The sequence below is a fragment of the Oncorhynchus clarkii genome, chromosome 30, assembly GCF_045791955.1.
Source record: "Oncorhynchus clarkii lewisi isolate Uvic-CL-2024 chromosome 30, UVic_Ocla_1.0, whole genome shotgun sequence".
NCBI classification, from domain to species: Eukaryota; Metazoa; Chordata; class Actinopteri; order Salmoniformes; family Salmonidae; genus Oncorhynchus; species Oncorhynchus clarkii.
In genome coordinates this window covers 6,352,406-6,380,355 of record NC_092176.1, presented here as the reverse complement: position 1 = coordinate 6,380,355, position 27,950 = coordinate 6,352,406, and the positions used below count along the sequence as shown (strand labels likewise).

The 27,950-nt window shown below is 41.2% G+C and overlaps 1 protein-coding gene across 2 annotated transcripts; it reads right to left on the bottom strand.

Annotated features, from left to right (window-relative positions):
* Positions 1 to 971: 971 nt before the first annotated feature.
* LOC139390045 (noelin) lies at positions 972 to 14,944 on the bottom strand. 2 transcript variants are annotated; one of them, XM_071137158.1, is made up of 6 exons: positions 14,541 to 14,944; positions 10,387 to 10,536; positions 8,739 to 8,894; positions 7,492 to 7,711; positions 5,298 to 5,404; positions 972 to 4,336 (listed from the first exon to the last, which is right to left on the bottom strand). In XM_071137158.1, the coding sequence occupies exons 1-6, from the start codon at positions 14,604 to 14,606 to the stop codon at positions 3,659 to 3,661; spliced, it is 1,377 nt and encodes a 458-aa protein (XP_070993259.1). In that variant the 5' UTR covers positions 14,607 to 14,944; the 3' UTR covers positions 972 to 3,658. The 2 variants fall into 2 exon arrangements, with proteins under 2 accessions (XP_070993259.1, XP_070993258.1); XM_071137157.1 differs by lacking the exon at positions 14,541 to 14,944 and adding an exon at positions 12,089 to 12,390.
* Between the last annotated feature and the right edge of the window lie 13,006 nt (positions 14,945 to 27,950).

Below are 27,950 nucleotides of genomic sequence, written 5' to 3'. Positions count from 1 at the left end.
AAACTCGACTGAGAATCAGATTGATTCTCTCTGTGGGGAAGTGTCAAATGCAAATGCATCCCACACCACACTCTGCACTATGTTACCAAAACATAACTACTACCACAAGATAGGATATGTAGTGGACACAAGCCAGAATATGAGGATGTGGAATAGTATAGTATAGTACTGTACAGTACAGCAAATTTAGAATAGCCCGTTGGAGTTCAGTCAGCATGCAGTAGCTAAAGAATGAGTACAATGATTATATTCAGAAGGATTATAGCATCACAGTATTCTTACTAGAGAAAGAGATGATTGCACTGAATTCATGGAGCATCAGTAATACCACTGTACTAACCAAAGTGGGCTACCTCCGTCAAGATAAACATCTTACCTCCAGATTCTTCATTCCCATATGGTGTGCAACAACTTGGAGCTAGAGACTCTGGTATGTGATGTCTTCTTTTACAGGCCTTGTTGCTTCTGCATTGTTCATCATCATTATTGTCGGAGCGAAACCAATCATTTTCTCAGCGTTGGGAGAAGTGTGGAGAGCTAATTAAGTGTGTTGTGTTTTGTGGCTGAAGCTCAGTCAGCGATGTACGGCGCTGTATCCAGACCAGCTGTTCCGTGCTGCCAGAGGGAAGAGGTTATTGCAGTGTACCTCTGTTGCCATGGAGAGGGAATGGTGGATCCAGATGAGCAACAATAGCGAAATTACTTTAATGTGCTTTCTTTCCTCTCCTTTCATGTTCTGGGTTGTACTGCGTTTTTGTGTCCTATACTCCATTGACCAAACAGTTGCATACGTCGTTTGGATAATGCAATGAGATGTGAAGCACTTGTTTCAAAATCTGTGAGACAAAAAAAAAAATCTGCATTTTACAGATGCATTGCAGAAATGGGTTTGATTGAGGAAAGTCATCTTATTCAGAAGTTTATTTTCTAGGACAAAGAGTCAATTGTAGAACAAAGCTCATGTTTATTAATATGAATGGTGTTGCAGATACATATGCAAGCTCAACAGAATAAAATGTCACAATTTATCACTCTAAGAAACAGACAGAAGATTTGTGATGTCAAATAAAAAAAAATTGCCAATGGATACTTCACTGGCTCATAGGTACATCGTTTGCACATTCTCGTGATCGTTACAGAGTCGTTTTTTTTTTTGCCTGACAGAAATATACAAGCTCGTCAAATACAATTACAATCTACAAAGACAGGCTATCACAGTAAATATCAATACCAACAATAATAACATACTGTATATCAACCCCAATGACAATAAGAAAGTAAAAAGCCTGCCTCCTAGCAATGCTAGACTAGTCTCCTGTACAACAGCGTCATAATATTGCAAAATACATCCAGAGAAGGGAACCATTTTGTTTGGTAAAAATGCCCATGCAAAAAGAAGATACACACCACAAAGAAACATTAATGAAACAGGGTGCTTCCAACAGTCTTTGCCTTAACTGTCTGTAGTCTGTGTTCCCAGATATACGGTATTGTCATTGACTAGATTCTTTACACTGTGGTCCATTGGGCCTCATTTATCAATCATACTCAGATCCTACAATGTACCTACAGGTGATCCCATGCAAATGAGTGGTTGTGTTGTGTTGGTTCCTGAGAGGACGTATTGCGCAGGAAAGACAGAATACTTTGAGGTGTGTTATGAGGTGTCATTACACCTGTTCCAAACAGATATTTTGCTACCAACGCATGGGGATACCATTATGGGTTAATGTTAATAGAAATAAGAAACATGGCTCGCCTCCCGGGTGGCGCAGTGGTTAAGGGCGCTGTACTGCAGCGCCAGCAGAGACCCTGGGTTCGCGCCCAGGCTCTGTCGTAACCGGCTGCGGGAGGTCCGTGGGGCGACGCACAATTGGCCTAGCGTCGTCCGGGTTAGGGAGGGCTTGGCCGGTAGGGATATCCTTGTCTCATCGCGCACCAGCGACTCCTGCGGCGGGCCGGGTGCAGTGCACGCTATCCAAGGTTGCCAGGTACGGTGTTTCCTCCGACACATTGGTGCGGCTGGCTTCCGGGGGTTGGATGCGTGCTGTGTTAAGAAGCAGTGCGGCTTGGTTGGGTTGTGTGTTGGAGGACGCATGACTTTCAACCTTCGTCTCTCCCGAGACATTACGGGAGTTGTAGCGATGAGACAAGATAGTAGCTACTAAAACAATTGGATACCACAAAAAATTGGGGAGAAAAAGGGGTAAAAATTCAACAAAAAACGAAACATGGCTCTGCGTTATGATGATCACTACAGTAGTCTCTCTCCACATTTAAAGATGCAGGTATCGAGTTACATGGTAAATGGCTGCTCCATTTGACAACTTTTACTATCTGTTCCAGTAATTATAATTACTGAATTAATTCACTCTAATACATAAATGTATTGTTATATAGAGCTTTTCCAGATGTTTAGGGGAAACGTGACCTCAGCCACCACCAATGAGTAGCACCCACCTGGGGAAAGTGGTCATGATTGTGTGTTGTGTCCCACAGTTTGGTTTAATATAGTTTGATCAACAAGGCCCAGGATTTCATATCCCTTCAGCTTCTAGAGTAATTCAATTCTACACTACGATACATTAGGCTGCACTATTCCTCTGTGATGAAAGAAGTCAAGAGTGGGTAATTCCATAAAAACACAATCAATATAAGACTTTTGAAGTCATCTAAATCAAGAAAGGCATTACCTTTTCGGTACCTGTTCTTACATTCTGTTTCTATACCTTCTACACATTATATATCATGATGTACTTTATTTCTTGTTACTGAGTAACATACAGGATACTTCTCTACTTCCACAGTACTCTACCCTGCACCTTAGAGACTACAGCCCCTATACAGTCATTGAACACTGGTCACTTTAATAATGTTTACATACTGTTCTACCCACTTTATATGTATATACTGTATTCTAGTCATGGCTCATCCTATATAACTACTGCTGTACACACGTTTTCTAATCATATACTGCCCGTACTGTCTTTAGACACCATTATATGTATATATATTTATATTCCGGTCTCTGACATTGCTCGTTCTCATGTTTCTTAATTTCTTAATGTATTTAAATGTTTCTGGATTATGTGTGTATTTATTTTTTATTGCTAAATATTACTACACTGTTGGCGTTACACAGCGTTTCCCAAACTCAAGTCCTCTGGACCCCAAGAGGTGCAGGTTTTGTTTTTTGCCCTAACACTACACAGCTGATTCAAATGATCAAATCTGATGATTAGTTGATTATTCGAATCAGCTTTGTAGTGCTAGGGAAAAAACAAAATGTGTACCCCTTGGGGTCCCGAGGACCTAGTTTGGTGAACCCTGAGCTAGAAGCACTTAGTATTTTGCTGCGCCTGTGATTACATCTGCACATCTGCGTACATTTCCAATAAACTTTGATTTGAGTTACATATCTCCCCTACTTTGAAAAATCTGTGGACCAGACCTGTGTTCAAATTCAGTTGATCTAGCCAAGGTTGATTGAGCTTGCCTGGTGCAATGGAACCAATGTAACTGTTGCAAAACTACAAACCCCGCCCATCTTACACTCCAAGCAGGCTAAAGCAAATGCTAAAAAATATTTGAACGTAATCAAATAGTATTTGAACCCAGGTCTGCCGTAGAATTAGAAGGTCACAGCATGGCTAGCTATCTACTGCTCCTGCTCGGAGCGAATGACGTGGAACAAGGTAACATTGTACAGCACCTGGTGACCATTATTCCACGCATACAGCGCTCTGTCTTTAGGGTTATAGTCCAGCATGGAGATGTGAGAGTACTTATTCTGGAACGGTATGTCAATGTACTCGTAGGTGGACGAGTTGGTGCTGAAGGCATAGTACACCTTGGTCCCACCGGAGTAGCCATTGGTGACATATAGCGTACCACAGATCATGAAGGCCTCTCCTGCGCTCCTCTTGGGGTGATTGGTGGTCCAGCTCTTGACGATCTGCAGGGTGTTGGGGTTCAGTTTGCTGATGACAATGTTCCCCGCGTTCTGATTGGTGGCATAGACGGCCCAGAGCCCGCCCTCGTCCACCATGAGGTCGATGTCCGAGTGGCCTCCCCAGGAGTAGTGGTACATGTTGTTGTAGCCGGCATAGTCCAGCTGGCGTGACTTGCTGATGACGGAGGTCTTGAAGTCAAACTTGATGATGGTGTGGCTCTGGAACTTGTTGAAGTAGATGGAGCCGTTGTAGACCACCTGACCCGTGCCCGACCACGGGTGGGGGAGGCGGTGAGACGTGAAGTTGTCGGAATTCATAAAGTCGTAGATGGACATGTACTCCCGCACAAATCGGTTGTTGTGGTAGCCGTCCATGTACCACACCTGGATATGAATACAAGAGCATTAAAGATTTGTCATTCTCAGGTACAGTGTGTTATTGCAAATGTTCTTCTAAAGCCTTCCTGTAATATCAAATCATGGAGCGCTTGTGGTCTTTCTGCTGTAACCCTGAGATTAAATTAAGGATATCAAAGTTTTCCCAGACAGACTTTCTCTACAAAGCCGGGGCTTCGACCCTCATCAATCATTGAGAGCCAGTGCGGATGACTCAATTTATCTCTGATCTCTCAGATTTGGAGTGTTGCCGTTCTTGACACAAACCGGTGCGCCTGGCACCTACTATCACACCCCATTCAAAGGCACTTAAATCTTTTGTCTTGCCCATTCACACTCTGAATGGCACACAATCCATGTCTCAATTGTCTCAAGGCTTAAGAAAATTATCCTTTAACCTGTCTCAAGTGACATCAATAAGGGATCATAGCTTTCATCTGGATTCATGAAAAGAATGAATGTCAGTGGTATTCCTTAATGAACACAAGAATAAAAGTTATGCATGATAACGAGTGATATTTTAATATTTTAGTAAAACAAAACGCTCATCCAATCCTTGGATTCATCTCTTATCAGACATAATATCAGACACCACATAGTATAAATAATATCAGACACCAATTATCCCTAGAATGACTTATCTTACTGCAATGACAACCCGGAGATGCAAATACCTCCCATTGTTGTGGTGCCGGTGAGCTAATCCCAGACAGTGAGGCATGAAAACACATTACTGAGGTTCTAATGGGGTCCATTTTGGTGAAAACTTGAGTAATTGGGTAATTCAAACATGATTTATGCTACATTGCTAGCTAACATCTTACATCTGATATTTTATCTTTCCTGAGGTTCCTCACAATTGCATAATTAACAAAACATGTTTTCGCTGACTCTGTTTTATGTTTATACTGTATAATAAATATGATAGGTATTGCAGAAGCAGACCTACCCTAGTGTCATCCTCAGGTGCCAGGGGGTCAGTCATCCAGGATCCAAACCTTGATCCAGACGTCTTAATTGTGATTGGATCGCTGATTCCTGTCAGCTTCCCACATGCTGCAAGAGCCAAAGACACAATGCAAGATACTGCATTTATCTCTGTAATATCAATGCTGTCTATAGGTTGGAAAACAGTGTGTGTGTGTGTGTGTGTGTGTGTGTGTGTGTGTGTGTGTGTGTGTGTGTGTGTGTGTGTCTGCCTGCATAGGTCAGTGACCTTGATCTACCAGCTATACCTGATATATAACTATGTTGAAAATTACATTTTCAATATGACTTGTTTATGATGACAAATCCAGCTTTAGTATTGCATTCTAGTGATCAGTTCAGTGATTTCTTCAGGTTTTGACATTCGTGTTTTAGCTGAAGGGCTCTCTAGCAAGAACTGTGTAGATACTGTATATATGTGTATGCCAGAATCTAGTCCTCCTGCAATCTATTTCTGTGCCTCAGAATCAACGTTGGCTCACTAACTTTGGTCTCGTGGTCTCTGTACAACAGTATCAATTCAATAGCATAGATAAATGATAACTATGAATAATGGAAACATACTTTTCTGTTTTTACATAAAGCACACACTCAATTACTCTCCTCTACAAATGCTATATTAAAAACAGGGACAGTAAGTGCAATATTACATTTTGAGTCAATTCACACTCACACCTCCCCCTCACTTCACATCCAGAAAAAAGTAGCAGCCCCCATTCTTCTTAGATAGCAAGAGTTACATAGTACGGAACACTATCTCCCATTGCTATAGTACTTGGAAAGTTAAAGCTGAGCACTTGAAACAAAAGTGGATAATCCTCTTATATTGGAGTGAGACATTCTTACATTTCTAGGAATTTGCCAGCACATTAGCTATTCTCCCTCTCTACAGGGTCTATGTTTTCCTATTGGTACAATCAGCATCCTAACAGTCAATGCTACCAACAGTGCATGTAGCTGGCTTGATAATGGAATCATATAGTTGCCCGAAGGAAACTGACTTCAATGCATGTTGTCTTCCCTCGGTCTCATTCCTTACCAGTCTATTTCTTTTACATTTTACCTGCTAATGTTTTTTTAAACATGCATTTTGTACCAGCCTTTCATCTACAGATGTAGGATCTTAATTTGATCACCCTGTCGCAGAATAACTTTCCTGCAAAAATATTGTTGTGTATTTGATGTTTAAAAGGGCTTCTGAAGTTTGTAATTTCCTGTTTGTAGTAACCAAATGTCCACTTGGACGTTTCAGACTTGATATTCCTTTACCAAAAATGTATCAACCCCTACAAAAATGTAAATAAATTGCAATCCATATAATAATTAAAATGTCTTGTTGCAAACTGTCTCAAATTAAGATCCTACATCTGTACTTTCAACCTTTCACTTATTTTTGACATCAATCAAAGAAACATGGTGACAGGTAGGCTTTGTATCTATATTCCTTCCCGTGAACAACCCAATGCAACAAGGAGATTACTGAAATAAGTAATCTGTCAGTTGTTATATCCTGTCACTATTTTTAGATGACTGCCGCTACAATGGTGTGTAGCTTTTAGTCAAGAAGTGAACATAATCTCATTAGAGATGACATGATGTGCTAGTGATGTAATTTTGACTAAATAGTATTACATTAGCAAAATGTAACTCAAATCACCCGTTAACAACTCTAAATCCTAACGTGTTTAAATAGTGGCTAACTTGACATACTGTATGAGGACAATCTCTTTTTTCATCAACAACATTGTTAAGCATTGATGCATTGATTTGTGTGTATGAGGTAGTCGTTGTGAATTTGTTTGATTACTTGTTAGATATTACTGAACTGTCGGAACTAGAAGCACAAGCATTTCACAACACTCGCATTAACATCTGCTAACCATGTGTACGTGACCAATAACATTTGATTTGATTTGCAGTAGGCATGTAAGTACATGTAGGAGTATGAATAGGAATAGGTGTAGTCAAGGCATCTTTGATTCCCTAACATGACAGAATAACTGAGTATGTTAAAGCTGATATACTGTAGGGGTAGAACATGTAGGTGTGGTGGATAGATAGAGATCTGCTGGTGTGAGAAGAATAACTACTGTAGCTCTGATTGGCCCCTTGCACAAGGAAGCAAATGGGGGTGTTTCGGTGTTATCTGAGCCTACCTAATTTTTGCATGCACGCACGAAGCCTCTCTTCAAGATTTGACACTCTGTTTTGTAGCTCCTCGTAGTCATAGGTTCCAATCTCCTCCTGGAGTTCATTTAGCACAGACGTCAGATTCTGGATTTCCTCTTTAAACTGCAATACCAATTTTGCATCAGCTTTGTACTCCTCCAACACTGGTATCAATGGTCTAAGTTCCTCCATTTTCGCTTTTATTGCCTGAAAGGTTAAAATAGGCTTAGTTCAGTGTTATGCGAGCAAATGGATGTGCCACACTTGTCTTGCCCTACTCTGGCTATCTCCCTATGGTGAGTGCAGAGTGGACCTAACACATCCAACAGTATCATGAGCGGATGTGACAACATCCCAAACATAAGCAGCATGAAACAAGTCCTCGGCACACCAAAAACAATTTGGGAAAATATTTTATTTTCACCTTTTAAAATGCAACATCTTAGGGTTACACGCTTTCATGTCACATACAACGTTTTCTCTGTAGTAAACCAGGTATGTATATACTACATTTAACGAGATATGGAATGAAATAAAAATGTAATGAAAATAATAAAAAAACGAACAAAATCTATTAATGGAATGCATCTACAGTAACATGCAGAAATGCAAAGAGCAGTGAAGGTCAGAGGGTGAAAAAGGTGCTATATTTCAAATAGAATGCATGATGCAAATAGTCATTGGTCAAGTTCAGGGATAGAACACTGGGATTGAACTGCCTCTTCAGTCTCTGCAGCTTTATAATTTCCTAAAGTTAGCCCTGCAAGCAAAGAAAATTAGATACTGTTGAGTGTCGAATAATCTAACTCACTAGCCTATCTAATATACACACAAAACGTGCAAGGGTCATCACTCCCAGGGATGTTCATGACAGAACATGGCATAAACATGTGAGGATAGATGGATAGATACACACAAACACACACACACAAACAAACATAAACGTCATCAGAGTAGTTCATGACGTTTATTTTTATTTGCAGGGACAAGCATTTAGGTGTAAGGGTTTCATTTACACCAGAGGCTGTATGTATCATGCTTCCCAGAGTAGTAGTGCCGATCTAGGATCAGTTTGGACTTTTAGGCCTTTATGAATAACATTATATAGACACGAAGGACCTGGTTCTACATCAGCACTTCTACTCTGAGACGCATGACAGATATAGACCCATAACTCCACTTAGAGGACATCTCTTTGTACAATGTTGTCTATGTAAGAGCAATGTTGACATACCTTATATTGCCTGGCAATGTTCTGTTTGTGGTTCTCCTCCACCTGTTTAAACTTGGTCTCCAGACCTTTCAGCTGGACCTCCATTCTCTCCACGTATTGCAGGTCTCTCTGGGTCCGCTGGTCCAGCACCTGGATAGACTGGGTCATGTTCTGGACCTAACACATAGGAAACAATAAAAAAAAATAAAGACAATAAAGACCTAAATACAGCCCCAAATATACTAAGAATCCTTGTTTTACCTGGGTTTGCATTTAGTGTTTTAGGGTCTTCCCAACATAAAATGTTGGTGCATTGCACAATTAATTGTAGATATGCTATGGATGACTGACTGCAAAAAGTGCCACTGTAATCTCTAATGTGCCAAGCCAGACATTACAGTGATTCAAGTGCTCAAGAGCAACATACTGTTATGTGGACTTGAAGAGCAAGCGAATCAGAAAGATCTACATCCGGGATAGGGATTGAGAGTATGCTAACATGGACTAACGGTTATTCCCCATCAAGGTGCCACATTTGTGCAACACCTGGCCTCCAAACAAGTCTACTGTATAAGACAATGTCAGATCATGCACTACCGTTCAAATGTTTGGGGTCCTGGTTTTTGAAAGAAAAGCACATTTTCTGTCCATTAAAATAACATCAAAATGATCAGAAAAACTGTATAGACATTGTTAATGTTGTAAATGACTAGGCCAGCATCCCGGAGTCGCCTCTTCACTGTTGACGTTGAGACTGATGTTTTGCGGGTACTATTTAATGAATCTGCCAGTTGAGGAGTTGTGAGGTGCCCGTTTCTCAAACTAGACACTCTAATGTACTTGTCCTCTTGCTCAGTTGTGCACCGGGGCCCCCACTCCTTTTTCTATTCTGGTTAGAGACATTTTGCGCTGTTCTGTGAAGGGAGTAGTACACAGCATTGTACGAGATCTTCAGTTTCTTGGCAATTTCTCGCATGGAATAGCCTTCATTTCTCAGAACAAGAATAGACTGATGAGTTTCAGAAGAAAGGTCTTTGATTCTGGCCATTTTGAGCCTGTAATTGAACCCACAAATGCTGATGCTCCAGATACTCAACTAGTGTAAAGAAGGCCAGTTTTCAGCTGTGCTAACATAATTGCATAAGGGTTTTCTAATGATCAATTAGTCTTTTAAAATGATAAACTTGGATTAGCTAACACAACGTGCCATTGGAACACAGGAGTGATGGATGCTGATAATGTGCCTCGGTACACCTATGTAGGTATTCTATTAAAAATGTTCAGTTTCCAGCTACATTCGTCATTTGTAACATTAACAATGTCTACACTGTATTTCTGATCAATTTGATGTAATTTTAATGGACAAAAAATGTGCTTTTCTTTCAAAAACATGGACATTTCTAAGTGGCCCCAAACTTTTGAACGGTAGTGTATGAAATGATGATGATGGGGAATTAATATCGGCAAAATCCTGTAGGGTGAACTGAATTGCTGTTCTCAAGGAACCATACAAGTGAGTGACTCCTGTCCTCTGTCCATAGGCTGTTACTGCTGAAAAGAAGATGTCATGGTATTCGTGGTGCAACTGGTGAATGGTGTTTGTTCTAGTGGAACTCTGATAACAGGAGGTAATGGGTACAGTAGTACGTCATGCTACATGGGTGGTTACTTTTTCTAGCAGCTGCCGGAGCTGTTTGGTCCTGGCGTCCCGCGAGCACATGGTCTGTTGAGGCGCCACCACGGTGCATACACAGCGGCCCTCTGTGTCCTGAGCTGAGCTGTACACCTGCCATGACTCCTCGGGGTTGGCTGGCAGCACCTACGAGAGAGACACACAGACAGGGAGAGAGATGATAAGACAGACAGACAGACAGACAGACAGACAGACAGACAGACAGACAGACAGACAGACAGACAGACAGACAGACAGACAGACAGACAGACAGACAGACAGACAGACAGACAGACAGACAGACAGACAGACAGACAGACAGACAGACAGACAAAGACGGGGCCAGACAGGGAGAGATGAATGGAAAAGGGTTATTCGTGTAATGATGGGATGTGACAGTATTTCCATTTCCATACCATACTGTACTGGCTCTGACATTTTTTTTTCTTCACATTGTCCTTTCCAGCACCGTTTCAGCAACTGTGGAGAATGGTTTACCAGGCCAGTACAGTCCAGCTCGGTTTGGCTTGGCTTGGCAAAGCTCACTTTAGCTCAGTAGTTTAAGATACACCACATCACTAGTCGCACCACATCACTACTAATTTCTAAAACACATTCGCTTACCAAACAATATAATTACATTTTGGGAGGTTTGAACAAAAATCATGATCTCTGCAGAGAATTTGTGCTAGTTTGAAGCGGAATCATTTCACCACAGGGATATACATAACCTTGTTCCAAGATGATGGAGTATGATTACGCAAAATGGCATCTGTAGTTTTGAACCTTGCAGTATGCTCCACCCTAATCTTCAACAATCAAACAGACTGTCCACACTCTGAAGACAAAGGGGCTGGCAAAAGGATATAACATCAAATTGAGGAAAACATCTTTGTAAATCTACTCAAATAGCTTTTGATAGATTGTGATAATATTAAAGTCATAATCTAGTACTTGTAATGTTTTAACATGATTTAATCTGTGCCGTTACATTTTCAAGCCTCCAATAAAGTCATGAGGTAGAGTCATTTAATTAAACAGTCATTGCCTACTTAGCAACACGCCTTCAGAGTAATAATTAGATACAGAGGCTGGTTGAAATGTGGATTGGTTTAAGTTTTACCACTACACGAAGCCAAAGCAATATAGATATGAATAGAAATATGGCTCTAGATATACCCTGGCAATTAGTGACATGCAGCGTATAATGCTAAGATTCATTATGTATATAATATTCCACATTAGCTGTTAGTATATATAATGGAGCCTAATGTTGCTCTTTATATTAAAATACATTAGTCACAGTTTTAGAATTGTTATTATTGTCCATCATTGGACCACATTACCACACTTATTTACAGTATATCAAATTCATCCATTTAGCAAAGAATATGTGAAAGTTGTTGTATGGCCTACACAAGGTTAACAGGAATAGTAACATAATTATTAGCAGTTTATTATATGTTCATGGATAGGCCTACTCGTTTGGCAATAGTCACTACACTCAATTTTCCTCTCTTTTGATGTACAACCAAGAGCAGTTTTTTTCTTTAAATTAACAACCAACATGATCAATTATACGCATACTAATACATTTGTTAAACTATTTTTATTCGTGCTATTGGCACAAATGTAAACGCGCAATTTGTCCTCAGTAGGGTACATGCTTCAAATGGTTCCTGAATCAGCTGTCACTCACGCCTGTACTCCGGTCTGCTTTCCCTCCTGACGCTACCAAGAGCTTGGTGGTGTTGAGTCCCACCAAGGACGGTAATGTCTGCGACATCCAGTTGGTGATCATAGCCATCGTGCTAAGCACCACTCCAATCTTGAGTAAAGGCACCGACATATCTGCGCTTTCTTCGTATTAGCAAAATCTTCATTGTACACATTCCAGTGGAGTACTAACTAGGCAAATAACATTGCCAGTCATTTGATGCAACGGCATGGCTGCAACAGCGGACAGTCTGGGTTTGAACATGTTTGGATGACAGGTGGAGGTTCTGCCCTCTTCAAAGACGACTGTGATGATGGGCCAATGCGGTTGTTTTAAACTGTGAATCCGTTATCCTGCAATCACTCTCGAGTTTATAAAATGACGGAATTCAGTCCCCTCTCCCATTCGCTGGATACCCCCCGCCCACCCAGCACGGATCAATAAACCGTCAGCCAAAGTACGTGGTGCCACGCTTTCGAGTTTGCCACAACGAGACAGCATTATGCACCTTTCCACCTTCTATACCAAATACAAAATAGTATATTCATGTTAGGGAATACTACATGTAAATAACATGACTTCAGACTTTGAAGTCAATGTGTGATATAATCAAGTTAAGCATGAAACCCCACAAAAGCAATTGAGACGAAACGAGCCCAAACGAACCTAAACTAAACGGCATTCTCAGACTGAATGCCTTAATTGTGTAGGTTACTTAATAACAGTGGCTGGATGACTCTATGGGGAGAATAACTGGATTAGTCCAACCACATTGAAACTCATCAGCATCAACCATCGACAAGCGCTATCGAAAGCAAGGTACAATCACGTTTAATTTAATCCAATAAAGATATGCAAGATATTGATATAGTTATTCACAGACAAAACGCCAAAATCGTAATCTTGGAACATCTGATTAATGGTAGAGATTTTAAACAACATCAGACTTCACATCAGGCGTGTACAAAGTCCGTGGCGCAATAATGGCACATGCAGGCATAATATCTATCGCTGTTCATGGACTTGTTTTGCTTAACCAACCACGTGCAGGGATATCTAGGGACATTCCGCCACCTTGTCGTTACAAATTATATTGCACGCCCATTTGTAAGATACTGTGTAGCCTAGTAGTAGTGACATAGCCTGCCATACCAGCTTCAGGAATGTAAATAAGAATGTCAATTTGTCATGACTATTTGAAAGCACCAAATGCCTGATTCAACTAATCCAGAGTTTGAGGATCAGTTGATTAGTGTATGACCAAGTGTGTTAGTGCTGGGCTAGAACAAAAAGCTTGAACACCCTGTTGGTGTCCAAGACTGTCGGAAAAGTAGGTGGCATTGTGGCAGCCAGGGGGAGGCGCTGTGTCACCGTGGAGTGCAAAGCATCTCTGAACAGAGAAACAATTATTTGAAAAGAAAATTGAGATATTAAGAAGAGCATGTTCCTGAAGACCAGCATTACAAATTAATACCAGTTATTAATCATAGCTATTAATCATAACAAAAATTATTCGTTTTTTAAAAATGGTTTCCCATTTTAAATAGCAGTTTATTATTGCTGTGATGAATGATTTTGGTTTGCAGCTTTCTTCCTGTAGGATCAGTGTAAAGAGATTAGGCTATTCATGTTACAAATTGGGGTAGAATCTGGTTTATGCAATACTTGTTAAGCTTTCTTATTTAGCCTTTCCACTGACATACTAAACCAATAGGCCTACAATCCTGACTAAATGAAACTGCAGTCACATGTTATCAGCGTGTTTAATATATATTCTCAAAACAGCGTTACTAATCTATGTATGTAAAAGTGCCCTACTTCTGTCACTGTGAAATTAATAGTTGACTAATTTGATGAATTTTTTTGCTCGCTGTCTATAGTATCACTTCTCACTTCTCCAAAATAAGTCTTCAGACATGCGGATATGGATAGTCACACCAATAACCCCCTGAGTGGGATAGGGACTCCGCAATGGGGTGAAAGTTGAACAAGATTTACCCAAAGTCTCAGTTCCAAGTAGGCTCTCACTGCTAATGCCATGTGATTAACTTTCATTCAGTCGTTTTGCTCGCCGATTTTGACTTCGATTATCTCACACATAATTGGAAATAATATATAATTAGTTAGATGAATTGCATGTGAAACAACAATTTAAATATTTCAATGTAGCCTAGACTATTTAATTGATTGTCTAATTGGTGTTGTAGACAATCAGGAATAGATAGCATACAGTTTGGCTATAGAAATGCCTCGGTGGATGCGCATAAGAGCTTATCAAATTTTTCGGGGGATGAAATCCCCTTATCGTCTCTATATCATAATATATTTAAATCTCTAGGCATACATCGTCTTTAATTAGGTAATCTGTAGGATAATTCGCAAATCATGTTTTAAGTATCTTAAATGGGGAGTAAAATGGCGTTTATAAACCTACTTGGGTGAGTTCAGTGCCCATCAAGACGAGGAGGGTGAGACTCAGAAGCTTGCTTGTAGGCTGCATCTCTTGCCTCCGATAGCACCAGATCCAGTACTTTCACATGCAGGTTGTCTTTTCCACTATGGTCTTCTTCCTCTTATACGTGTCGTCTTGCAATCTTCGTTGCAGAGCTGAGCACTAAAATAAAGGTAAATAATACATTTGGTGAGGTGCCGTCACTGCATGATGTTCAATGCATCTCAGTGCGTTGTGATGAAGATCCTCTTCCCTATGTCCTCCTTCTGTCAGCCACCTCGAATGCGAAACATGGAAAGAAAAAACATAAAGCTGTCTCAAATCACAACTCCAACAGCCTTTAGTCAGAAGTTGGCTCCGCAAAACAAGCAGAGGGGTGCACGACCTAAATCACGACAATGCGGGAAGGAGCTAGCCGTGGTGCTGAAACCGGATGTAACAGGAACTGGAGTAGGAAATTCAATAATTATTTGGTGGGTTTGGCCATTAAATGGAGATGGGGCCGGGGTTCATAGGAGAAGAGAGAATATAGAATAGAATGGCGTTCATGGTTCGTAACCTGTAGAACTAGCCAACATTTCAAAAAATTATATAGAATAAATGAAAGTATTATTATCTTGTAGTAGCCAACATAATGATGGGTTCTGGGATCTGCTGAGATATATATAGTAGTAGTTGTAGGCCATAGCAGCATTGCAGTATTGCTGTTTGCTACAGAATACTTCTGAAAATAATTTAGCGTGAAGTTATCAAATCAAATCAAATCAAATCAAATACAATTTTATTTGTCACATACACATGGTTAGCAGATGTTAATGCGAGTGTAGCGAAATGCTTGTGCTTCTAGTTCCGACAATGCAGTAATAACCAACAAGTAATCTAACTAACAATTCCAAAACTACTGTCTTATACACAGTGTAAGGGGATAAAGAATATGTACCTAAGGATATATGAATGAGTGATGGTACAGGGCAGCATAGGCAAGATACAGTAGATGGTATCGAGTACAGTATATACATATGAGATGAGTATGTAAACAAAGTTGCATAGTTAAAGTGGCTAGTGATACATGTATTACATAAGGATGCAGTCGATGATATAGAGTACAGTATATACGTATGCATATGAGATGAATAATGTAGGGTAAGTAACATTATATAAGGTAGCATTGTTTAAAGTGGCTAGTGATATATTTACATCATTTCCCATCAATTCCCATTATTAAAGTGACTGGAGTTGAGTCAGTGTCAATGTCAGTGTGTTGGCAGCAGCCACTCAATGTTAGTGGTGGCTGTTTAACAGTCTGATGGCCTTGAGATAGAAGCTGTTTTTCAGTCTCTCGGTCCCAGCTTTGATGCACCTGTACTGACCTCGCCTTCTGGATGATAGCGGAGTGAACAGGCAGTGGCTCGGGTAGTTGATGTCCTTGATGATCTTTATGGCCTTCCTGTGACATCGGGTGGTGTAGGTGTCCTGGAGGGCAGGTAGTTTGCCCCCGGTGATGCGTTGTGCAGACCTCACTACCCTCTGGAGAGCCTTACGGTTGAGGGCGGAGCAGTTGCCGTACCAGGCGGTGATACAGCCCGACAGGATGCTCTCGATTGTGCATCTGTAGAAGTTTGTGAGTGCTTTTGGTGACAAGCCAAATTTCTTCAGCCTCCTGAGGTTGAAGAGGCGCTGCTGCGCCTTCTTCACGATGCTGTCTGTGTGAGTGGACCAATTCAGTTTGTCTGTGATGTGTATGCCGAGGAACTTAAAACTTGCTACCCTCTCCACTACATTAGATGGCATCCATCTAATGCAAAGGCTACCCCCTTTATCTTGCTTACTATGCTCAAGCTTTGAATACTCACCAAAGTGGTGTCTTACATGCTTATCTCATACTAACTCTTTGTCATGTGATCATAGATTCCTAGATTTATATCTCTAGATTCCTTTTTTCCCCTGTCCAGGTCTTTAGTTGACATTTCCTCAACTCCTACCTTCCCCTGATCTTTTCAGAAATGTCAGAGGGACACAAGAAAAAGATGGAAGGTATGGAAAGCGAGCTGCAGAAAAAATGGTGGTATAGCCAGAAATGTCATGAAGACGAGGCAAGTCAAGGAAAGCAGAGTATGGATTTTTGCACCCACCAATTGAAAGTAGGCCTACTGTAATGATATTGCATATTTATTTGAACTGTTAGCCCTTGTGGTTGGGACCGTGGATTGTCCCGGGCTTGTAGCTGTCAAAATCCCTGCTGTTTGTTGCTTTTATTTAAATGTAAGCTGCCAAGAGCATGGAAACCAGTGGCGGTCGGTGCCGTTTAAGATTAGGGAAGACTATTTCCTTTTTGTGAGCATGGCCTTATTTCTATTACAGCATATTAGATGACTGTTATTCATATTACATCCACTCAGTACAATGTAACATCAATAGGTTTAGGCTACTAAATCATACTCAAATTTCCCTATACCCATCATGAGGTTGCTACAATCTAGCCTACGAATTAAAGTTTACAACATAGGTGCACAGCTCAAGATAAATATTTGAGTAGTCAAGGTAACATACAGTGACACATTCAATAGCGCCTTGCACACTCTTGCCTGCATCTACCTGATCTAGGGTGTAATCTTTAGTCTAAACAGTTGAAAAACTAAAGTTCCTATTGGACAAATTAAGGTATGTTTATCCTCGTTGTGTTCCATTTGCTTTCCATTTAATAAATATTTTTCAACAGAATTGGTGGAATGAGTACACCCCTGATCACCCACAAACACAGTTCCCTTTCATAGCAGCCACAGCAGCCGCAGCCTTTCATAGCAGCCCGCAGCCTCTCACCTTTTCCCTTCACTTTTGGGCTTCAGTGCACAACACAACAGCTGTCTGTGACCAGGCAAAAAAACCTTTCCAAGCCAAACCTTCATACCATGACTGCTAACTGCTACACGCAGCCTACATAGTTGTCACCATATTAACTTACGTCATAGTCAACATTGCTACTAGAACTAACACATTAGTAAACCCGCTACAACTATCAACTATTGTCTTTCTACTCACCACATTTTATGCACTGCAGTGCTATCTAGAAGTCTCATATCTCATATGCGTTCAGTACTACATTCATTCTGTGATCTTTTGATTGGGTGGACAACATGTCAGTTCATGCTACAAGAGCTCTGATAGGTTGGAGGATGTCCTCCAGAAGTTTTCATTGTGTAAATCTATGGAAGGGGGTGAGAACCATTTGCCTCTTATGGATAAAGCACTAAATAAACTTCAGTTACCGCTAAACACGGCTGCTAGAATCTTGACGAGAACTAAAAAAAAATGTCATATTAGTGCTAGCCTCTCTACTCTCTCTGCTTCTTGTTAAGGCTAGGGCTGATTTCAAGATTTTACTTCTAATCTACAGTACAAAGTTCTTTCTGGAGGACCGCGTTTTGAAATCAGTGGAATTAGAGTATGATAGCTAAGGAGATGGAGAAAACACCTGTCTACGGATTACATCTTCAAACTAAGGGCAACCATGGCATCCATGAGAGGATGAAGCATCCATCCATGAAGTATACGAGTAAGATAGTTTAGCTATTCACATTTTCAGATTTTACATGCTTCTAATTTTGACAGAAAGTCGTTTTCCTTTCAAGTTGTCACTTCGACAACTGTTGAGAGATGTAGCTGGTAAATTCACTCTAGTTATCTACTCCAATTTCAGAGCACTCTCATTTGAGTGTTCAAGACAGCAGAATAACTGACAAATTTACCAACGCTCAACACCCGGTGAATATGGCCGGTGTCAGTAAACATTGTCAGAAAAGCGTTGCCAGCAGCCAAGTTGCAGTCACTAATGCTCTGGATAACATAAAAACAGCCTAACCAGCTCTGCTAGGGCGAGTAAAATGGTCAGTGAACTGTTCTCTCATCTGTGTCTGCAAAAAGCTAGCAAGCTAGCCAACATTAGCCAGTTAGCTTGGGTGCTTGATTGCTGTTGTTAGGACAGAATGCTTGGATCAACCCTTAAAGAGATGGGTGGGGCTAAAGATAAGAAGGTGTGAACGATGTTGATTGGGTGTAGACAAAGAAGAGCTCTCCAGTAGGTACCTGTCACGACTTCTGCCGAAGTCGTTGCCTCTCCTTGTTCGGGCGGTGCTCGGCGTTCGACGTCACCGGTCTTCTAGCCATCATTGATCCATTTTCATTTTCCATTGGTTTTGTCTTGTCTTCCCACACACCTGTTTTCAATCCCATTCATTACCTGTTGTGTATTTAACCCTCTGTTTCCCCTCTTGTCTTTGTCAGAGATTGTTTATTGTCAGTGTAGTGTCTTCGTACCGGGTCTTCGTACCCAGGTGGGTCTTCGTACCCATATTTGTTTATATTAATTTTTTCTATTTAGTGTTATGGAGCATGTTACATTTATTAAAAGACTCCATTTTACACTCCGTTTGACTCTCCTGCGCCTGACTTCCCTGCCACCTATACACATATATCTGACAGTACCAAAACATTCAAAGGCCATTTTCTCAAAGGTGAGGTTACATGTTTATCAACTTTCAAAGCAGAATTGCTTTCCCATTGTTCCTCGAATGCAGTATTTGATATACAATGTTGTAGCTCTGTGTCTCTGCTTTTATCTAATGTAAAAAACACAATTTCCAAATTTGCCAAATAAGATCGAATCAAGGCAGTCGGTCACATTTGGTCCTGCCGTACATGTACGCTACAGTCACAAGACGCAGACCTTCTTATTGTCCCTAGAATTTCTAAGCAAACAGCTGGAGGCAGGGCTTTTTTATCCTAGAGGTCCATTGTTACGGAATTTGCAGATTCGGGCTCAACCTTTAAGTCTTTACAGAAGACTCATCTCTTCAGTAGGTCCTATGATTGAGTGTAGTCTGGCCCATAGGTGCGAAGGTGAACGGCTCCCCTCTCTCCACTCAGGGCTGAGTCACTGGCTTACTAGCGCTCCTCCATGACGTCCCTAGGAAGGGTGCGTCACTTGAGTGGGTTGAGTCACTGACGTGATCTTCCTGTCCGGTTTTGCACTCCTTTGGGCTTGTGAGGTGGATGAGATCTTTCTGGACTATACTCAACCTTGTCTCAGGGTAGTAAGTTGGTGGTCTGTTGATATCCCTCTAGTGGTGTGGGGGCTGGGGATGTATCCTCCCTGTGTCCGGGGGTATCGTCGAACGGGGCCACAGTGTCCCCCCCGTCTCAGCCTCCAATATCTATGCTGCAATAGTCTATGTGCCGGGGGGCTGGGTCAGTCTGTTATATCTGGTGTAATTCTCCTGTCTTATCTGGTGTCCTGTGTGAATTTAAATATGCTCCCTTTAATTCTCTCTCCCTGAGCCCTAGGACCATGCCTCAGTAATATCTGGCCTGATGACTCCTGGCTGTCCCCAGTCCACCTGGTCGTGCTGCTGCTCCAAGGTAGAGCTCTGAACCATGACCTGTTCACTGGACATGCTACCTTGTCCCAAACCTGCTGTTTTTGACTCTCTCTTTTTCTCTCTCTCTGTCACACCTGCTGTCTTGACCTCTGAATGCTCGGCTATAAAAAGCCAACTGACATTTACTCCTGAGGTACTGACCTGTTGCTTCCTCTGCAACCACTGTGACTATTACCCTGCTGGTCATCTATGACATTTTTAACATCTTGAAGAACAATCTGGCCTGGCCATGTACTTTTATAATCTTCACCCGGCACAGCCAGAAGATAACTGGCCACCCCTCAGAACCTGGATCCTCTATAGGTTTCTTCCTATGTTCCTGCCTTTCTAGGGCTTTGTGATATCTGCTGATGTAAATTGTATTGATTGATGTTATGTATTGATGTCAATGTACCCAGTGGAGGATGGAAACTATCTGTCCTCTGGCTACACCTTGGTGCTACCCCAGAAAGTGCTGTTGGGGTTACTGTAGACCTTCATTGCAAAACAGTGTGTTTTAATAAATTATTTGGTGACGTGAATATATTTAGTATAGCTTTATCTATAAAGGATAACTTTTTAATGTTTTACAATTTTTATTTTTATGAAATGCACTGAGGAGGATGGTCCCGCCCTTCCACCTCTGAGGAATCTCCACTGATGGGAACATTTCTTACATCTGCTACAACAGGCTCATTGTTCACCCTCCCTCCCAAAAACCTTGTAAAATTGAAAGAGCCTCAGTGTCAGTAGCTTCAGCCCAAGATCACACACACACACACACGCACACGCACACGCACACGCACACGCACACTCACACACACACACACACACACACACACACACACACACACACACACACACACACACACACACATTTATTTATGTTGTTTCCATATTATGTCCATCTTCGATAAGCTACCAAGGAAAGGGCTAAGAGTAACGCATATTAATATTTGTAACCTTAAAAATAAGGTTAAACTGCCTCCCGGGTGGCGCAGTGGTTAAGGGCGCTGTACTGCAGCGCCAGCTGTGCCATCAGAGTCCTGGGTTCGCGCCCAGGCTCTGTCGTAACCGGCCGCGACCGGGAGGTCCGTGGGGCGACGCACAATTGGCCTAGCGTCGCCCGGGTTAGGGAGGGCTTGGTCGGTAGGGGTGTCCTTGTCTCATCGCGCACCAGCGACTCCTGTGGCGGGCTGGGCGCAGTGTACGCTAGCCAAGGTGGCCAGGTGCACGGTGTTTCCTCCGGCGCATTGGTGCGGCTGGCTTCCGGGTTGGATGTGCGCTGTGTTAAAGAAGCAGCGGCTTGGTTGGTTGTGTATCGGAGGACGCATGACTTTCAATCTTCGTCTCTCCCGAGCCTGTACGGGAGTTGTAGCGATGAGACAAGATAGTAGCTACTACAACAATTGGATACTACGAAATTGGGGGGGGTAAAATTCAAAAAAAAAAAAAAAATTAAAAAATAAGGTTAAACTGACATTGATGTGGCTTTTTAAAATGATGTTACTTATATTGACTCACAAGGTGAATCAATAGACTCTAGGGGGGTTAATGTAGCCTTTAAATAAGTTTAATGAAATCAATAACTTGCTTAACGTTCATATACTGGCCATCTCTGAAATTCACTTAGATAATTCCTTTGATGATACAGCAGTAGCAATACTGGGGTATAACATCTACAGAAAAGGCAGGAATGGCTATGGGGGAGGTGTTACTGTATATGTTCAAAGCTTGTAAGGCTTAGAGAGGATCTCATGTCAAATGTTGTTGAAGTGTTGTAGTTGCAAGTTCACCTGACTCATCTAAAGTCTCTTTTTCAGGGTCCTGCTATAGGCCACCAAGTGCTAACAGTCAGTATTTGGATAATATGTGTGCAATGCTTGATAATGTGTGTGATGTTAAGAGATAGGTCTATTTTCTGGGTGACCTGAACATTAGCAACTAGGTGTCCTCTCGAGAGGAAGTTTCTAACTGTGACTAATGCCATATTTTTTAAACTCACTTGCTATAGCTTTACATCACCTGCCATCATGTGGTTGTGGAGTTATTTATCCAATACAACCCAGACAGTGTTCTTCAATGGAAACTTTTCTAACATCAGATATGTACGGTGCGGTGTCCCTCAAGGCAGTTGCCTTGGGCCGTTAATCTTCTCTATTTTTTATAAATGATTTGCCACTGGCCTTACACAAAGCTAGATTGACTATGTATGAGGATGATTCCACACTCTACATGTCAGCACCCAAAGCCAGTGAGCTCACTGAAATTCAGAATAAGGAGTTACAGTCAGTATCATAATGGGTGATTAATAATAAACTGGTCTTAAATACATCTAAAACTAAAAGCATTGTATTTGGTTCAAAAAATTATCTAAGACCTAAATCTCAACTGGAGTAGTACATAAAGGATGTGACCAGTGAGCAAGTTGAGAAAGCTAAACTCCTAGTTTTAATTGTATGGTCAATTGTCACCGGCAAGACATATTGACAATGTTGTTGTGAAGCTGGGGAGGGGAATGTCTGTTATTAAAAGGTGTTCTGCATTTTTGACACAATAATAAACTTTACTAGTTGTTCAGGCTCTGGTCTTGTCCACACTTGATTACTGTCCTGTAATATGGTCAGATGCAGCAAACAAAGACCTAGCTAAGCTACACCTGAATCAAAACCGAGCAGCACGCCATGCCCTAAATAACTGCACATACAGAACTAACATCAACAACATGCATGCCAGTCTTCCTGGTTGAGGCTTGATGAAAGATGAACTGCTTCTCATCTAGTTTTTATGATAAATATTACTGTGATGAAAATTCCAGATTGTCTGCATAATTAAATAATGTTCAGCTCAGACACCCATGCCTGCCTCACAAGACATGTCACCAGGGGTCTCTTCACAGTCCGCAAGTCCAATTTTTTTTACTGCAATGCACAGTTTTATGCAGAGCCATGATCACATTAAAACTTCCTTCCATCTCCAATTACTGAAGCAAACAGCAAAATGACCTTTAAAAATGGATTAAAAACAACTCATGTAATGGCTGGGACTGTGAGGGAACACACACAAACACAAACACAAACACACAGACACACTTTAACACATGTACTTTTTTAGTTGTATTGTTTGTATTGTTTTTTTGTTGCATTGTTTGTATATTTTTGCATTTTAAATTTGTGTGACTTTCCTTGTCTATTAGTGTATTAGTGTTTTGTTACTGTCATGCCCTGACCTTAGTTATCTTTGTTTTCTTTATTATTTTGGTTAGGTCAGGGTGTGACAAGGGGTGGTTTGTTGTGTTTTTGTCCTGTTTATGGAGTTGTTTACTAGTCTAGGTGTTTTGCATGTCTATGGTTGCCTAGATTGGTTCTCAATTAGAGGCAGCTGTTTATCGTTGTCTCTGATTGGGAATCATATTTAGGCAGCCATATTCCCTGGGTAATTTGTGGGTGATTGTCTATGTATTAGTTGCCTGTGGCTGCACTAATTCTATATAGCTGTCACAATCGTGGTTTTGTATAGTTCGTTCAGTGTTCTTCCTTCATTAAAGAAGATGTATTCATAACACGCTGCGCCTTGGTCTCCTCACTACGACGATCGTGACAGTTACCTGTTATGTTTTGTGTTTTTTTATGGACCCCAGGAAGAGTAGCTGCTGCTTCTGCAAAAGCTAATGAGGATCCAAATAAACAAATAGAAATTGTTCCTGCTATGCAGGAAATTCATGCAAGAACAGCATGAACAAACTAAGATACAGCATCTGTAATGATATTACTCCATAGTTGTAATATATAATATACAGGCAGTATTTGCCATTTAGCAGAAACGTTTATCAAAAGTGACTTACATTCATGCGTGTATACATTTTTACATATGGGTGGGCCCAGGAATCAAATCCAGAACCATGGCATTGCAAGTACATGCTCTACCAACTTAGCCATACAGGACCATAGATGTGAAAAAGAGACAATGTTTGTTATAGTGAATCCATTCAAAAAACACACTGATATTAACAAAAGTCTTTGAACACTGCCTTGAGTTTGTGCTAATTTGATGACTTAAACCCCAGTGCCATTAAATATACCTTCTATGTGTTAAATGGGGTTTGAATGGATGATATGTACGAAACAAGCAATGGCAAGACAGCTTGTAGAAGATTAAAGACTCTTGCCTCAGTGCACAATTACATGTCTGCTATGACTTCTTTAATGAAAAAAAGACCAAGGATCTTTCAAATGCCAATGCCTCTCATAGCAAGACAAAGAAAATGATGAGGGTTTGTTCAGTAAAGGTGATATTTCTTTCTTCCTCTCCAGGCAATTTCCCATTTATGAATACCTTGTTAGGCTCCTATTAGAGTGCATAGTGTGGTTCAGATCTCACACTGGGACCGCTGCCATGTGTTCTCATCTCTCTGTCTGTCTGCCTGCCTGCCTGCCCAGACCCGTTTTAATTTAAATTGTATGGAACAAGCTGTGCCTTTTCCCAAAGCCTATACGGAGCCTCAAAGACAAAAGAGAATAGCCTGTGGATGACGTGGCCCACTTTTTGACACTTTTTTCTCCTTTTTGTTCTTTCAGTAATGCTAGAAGTATAGGGACACTACTGATTGTGCTCATATAGTGTTTCACTAACCCACGCTACTAGGGACCTTTGAGGCATTGATCATATTTGATCATTTGAAAACCTCTGGAGATGGTCACAATATTGATTTATGTTTGCCCTAGAAAAACAGAGGGAGTTGTAGGACACTTTAAATTACATACCTTTCAAGGCCACCTGCTGCTTAATATGAATTATATCTACTATCATAGATGTACTAACTTGTTTAACATAGTGTGATCTCTCTCTATCCCTCTCTCACTCTCTCTCACTCTCTCTTTCCTGTATTCCTACCATACTTTTTCCTTTTCTGTGTGAGTGTCAGAACAACAGAACGCTGTGGTGTTGCTTACACGCCAAGCAGTAATTAACAGAATTGCTAAGTGTTGGTAGCTGGCGCCGAACCATACATTTGTTCTCTGATACTTTTCCGGCTAAGTGAATTCGGGACAGCTTGGCCAGAGTCAGAACAGTGAGGTGTTCAGCACTGTCTTTGAAGTATGAGCATGCTCAAAACAGCCTCCCTTAGGAACATCCAACACAATACCCCTCTGTGCTTGCACCTCCTATTTCACACACCCTTCCCAATGCCCTGCTTTGAACACCATTTTGACGGTTGTGATTTGTGTACATGCCTTTTTGATTCCGATTTGACCCATGAGATTGCCTGTGTACCAGCGTCATAAGACAACAATACGTATTTACAGTACAGTCTGAACTGTATCTTATTTATATTCTAAGTACGCACAATGTATTTCGGGGCCGATTTTTTTATCTGAAATTGCTCTCCCTCTCATGGGTCAATGTGTGTAGTTGTGAGAAGTTACTTCCAAATAACAGCTCACATTTTGTTTTTCCACAGAGTGTGTAGCATGTGGATAATAGCCTTGCCATCTCAGATGAGAAACATCTATTAAAACCTCAGCTGAGCCATTTTAGAGGTTAATTAATGGGGATTGTGCTGCCTGGAAATCCAAGTTTAAGGGCCTGAAAAACTATTAATTGTAATGATTTGAGGATCCTCATGCCATATTGTTTGACACGTCCTAATATCAGCCAATCAATTCTCATGCATACATTTTCCCCTGTTTAATTCAGCTACTGTGTGCAGGTGGAAAAGACAACAGAGGCCAAAAGCATCTTAACGGTCCAATGCAATTGTTTTCATCTCAATACCAAATAATTTTAGGTTAACAATTAAGTACCTTACTGCGATTGTTTTAGATTAAAATGGTCAACAATAAATAAAAATAGCGTCTTCGCCAAGAGCAATTTCTCAAGCAAGAATTTAGTCTTGGTCAGGGAGGAGATCAAGAACCTGATGGTCACTCTGACAGAGCTCCAGAGTTCCTCTGTGGAGATGGGAGAGCCTTCCAGAACAACAATCATCTCTGCAGCACTCCACCAATCACGCCTTTATGTTAGAGTCGCCAGACAGAAGCCACTAATCAGTAAAATGCACATGACAGCCCGCTTGGAGTTTGCCAAAAAAGGCACCTAAAGGACTCTCAGACCATGAGAAACAAGATTCGCTAGCCTGATGAAACCAAGATTAAACTCTTTGACCTGAATGCCAAGCGTCACATTTGGAGGAAATCTGGCACCATCCCTATGGTGAAGCATGGTGGTGGCAACATCATGCTGTGGGGATGTTTTTCAGTGGAAGGGACTGGAGGACTAGTCAGGAGAAGGGGAAAGATGAACGGCGCAAAGTACAGAGAGATCCTTGATGAAAACCTGGTCCAGAGCACTCAGGACCTCAGACTGGAGAGAAGGTTCACCTTCCAACAGGACAACAACTCTAAGCACACAGCCAAGGCAATGCAGGAGTGGTTTCAGGACAAGTCTCTGAATGTCCTTGAGTGGCCCAGCTAGAGCCCAGACTTGAACCCCATCGAACATCTCCGGAGAGACCTGAAAATAGCTTTGCAGCAATGCTCCCTATCCAACTTGACAGAGCTTGAGAGGATCTGTAGCATCATACCCGAGAAGACTCAAAGGCTGTAATCGCTGCCAAAGGTGCTTCAACAAAGTACTGAGTAAAGGTTTTGAATACTTATGTAAATGTGATATTTCCTTTTTTATTTATAATACATTTGCAAAAATCTGTTACTATGGGGTAATGGGGGGAAATAACGATTTCATCCGTTTTAGAATAAGGTTGTAATGTAACAAACTGGGTTAAGTGGTTAAGTTAAGTGGTCTGACTACTTTCCACTGTACACTGAACAAAAATGTAACCGCAACATGAAAATTGCTGGTCACGTTTTTCATGAACTGAAATAAAAGATACCGGAAAAGTTCCATACTCACAAAAATCTTATTTCTCTAAAATGTTGTGCACAAATGTGTTTACATCCCAGTTAGTGAGGATTGCTCTTTTGCCAAAATCATCCATCCACCTGACAGGTGTGGCATATCAAGAAGGTGCACCTTGTACTGGGGACAAGAAATTGCCACTCTAAAATGTGCAGTTTTGTCAGACAAGACAATGCCACAGATGTGTCAAGTTTTGGCATGCTGACTGCAGGAATGTCCACAAGAGCTGTAGAAAGATAATTGCATGTTAATTTCTCGACCATAAGTCATCTCCAACATCGTTTTCAAGAATTTGGCAGTACGTCCAACCGGCCTCACAACGCAGACCACATGTATGGCGTTGTGTGGCCGAGAGGTTTGCTGACTTCAACATTGTGAACTGAGTGCCCCATGGTGGTGGCGAGGTTATGGTACGGGCAGGCATAAGCTAAGGACAACAAACACAATTGTATTTTATTGATTGCAAATTGAATACACAGGGAGACCGTGACGAGATCCTGAGGACAATTTCCGTGCCATTCATCATCATATCACGTTTCAGCATGATAATGCACGGCCCAGTGTCACAAGGATCTGTACATAATTCCTGGAAGCTGAAAATGTCTCAGTTCATTCATGGTCTGCATATTAACCAGACATGTCACCTATTGAGCCTGTTTGGAATGCTCAGGATCAGTGTGTATGACAGAATGTTCTAGTTCCCGCCAATATCCATCTTCTCACAGCCATTGAAGAGGAGTGGGACAACATTCCACAGGCCACAATCAACGTCCTGATCAACTCTATGCGAAGGAGATGTGTTGTGCTGCGTGACGAATATGGTGGTCATACCAGATACTGACTGGTTTTCTGATCCACGCCCCTAGCTTTTAAATTTTTTATTCCCAGTCATGTGAAATCCATAGATTAGGGCCTAATGAATTTATTTCATTGTCTGATTTCCTTATATGAACTGTAACTCAGTAAAATATTTTAAATTGTTACATGGTGCGTTATTTTTTTGTTGTTCAATATATAAAAAACAAGGAAAATCACATTTTTGACTGCACTGGGCCTTTAA

What these genes read in the sequence shown, in the direction of transcription:
- LOC139390045 (XM_071137157.1), bottom strand. Translation starts at nt 12,238, where the DNA reads ATGTCGGTGCCTTTACTCAAGATTGGAGTGGTGCTTAGCACGATGGCT. An exon ending in AAGCAGACCGGAGTACAGGC is followed by an intron (nt 10,537 to 12,088) that starts GTGAGTGACAGC and finishes TCTCTCTCGTAG; the next exon opens with GTGCTGCCAGCCAACCCCGA. An exon ending in CACCTGAGGATGACACTAGG is followed by an intron (nt 4,337 to 5,297) that starts GTAGGTCTGCTT and finishes ATTCATATCCAG; the next exon opens with GTGTGGTACATGGACGGCTA.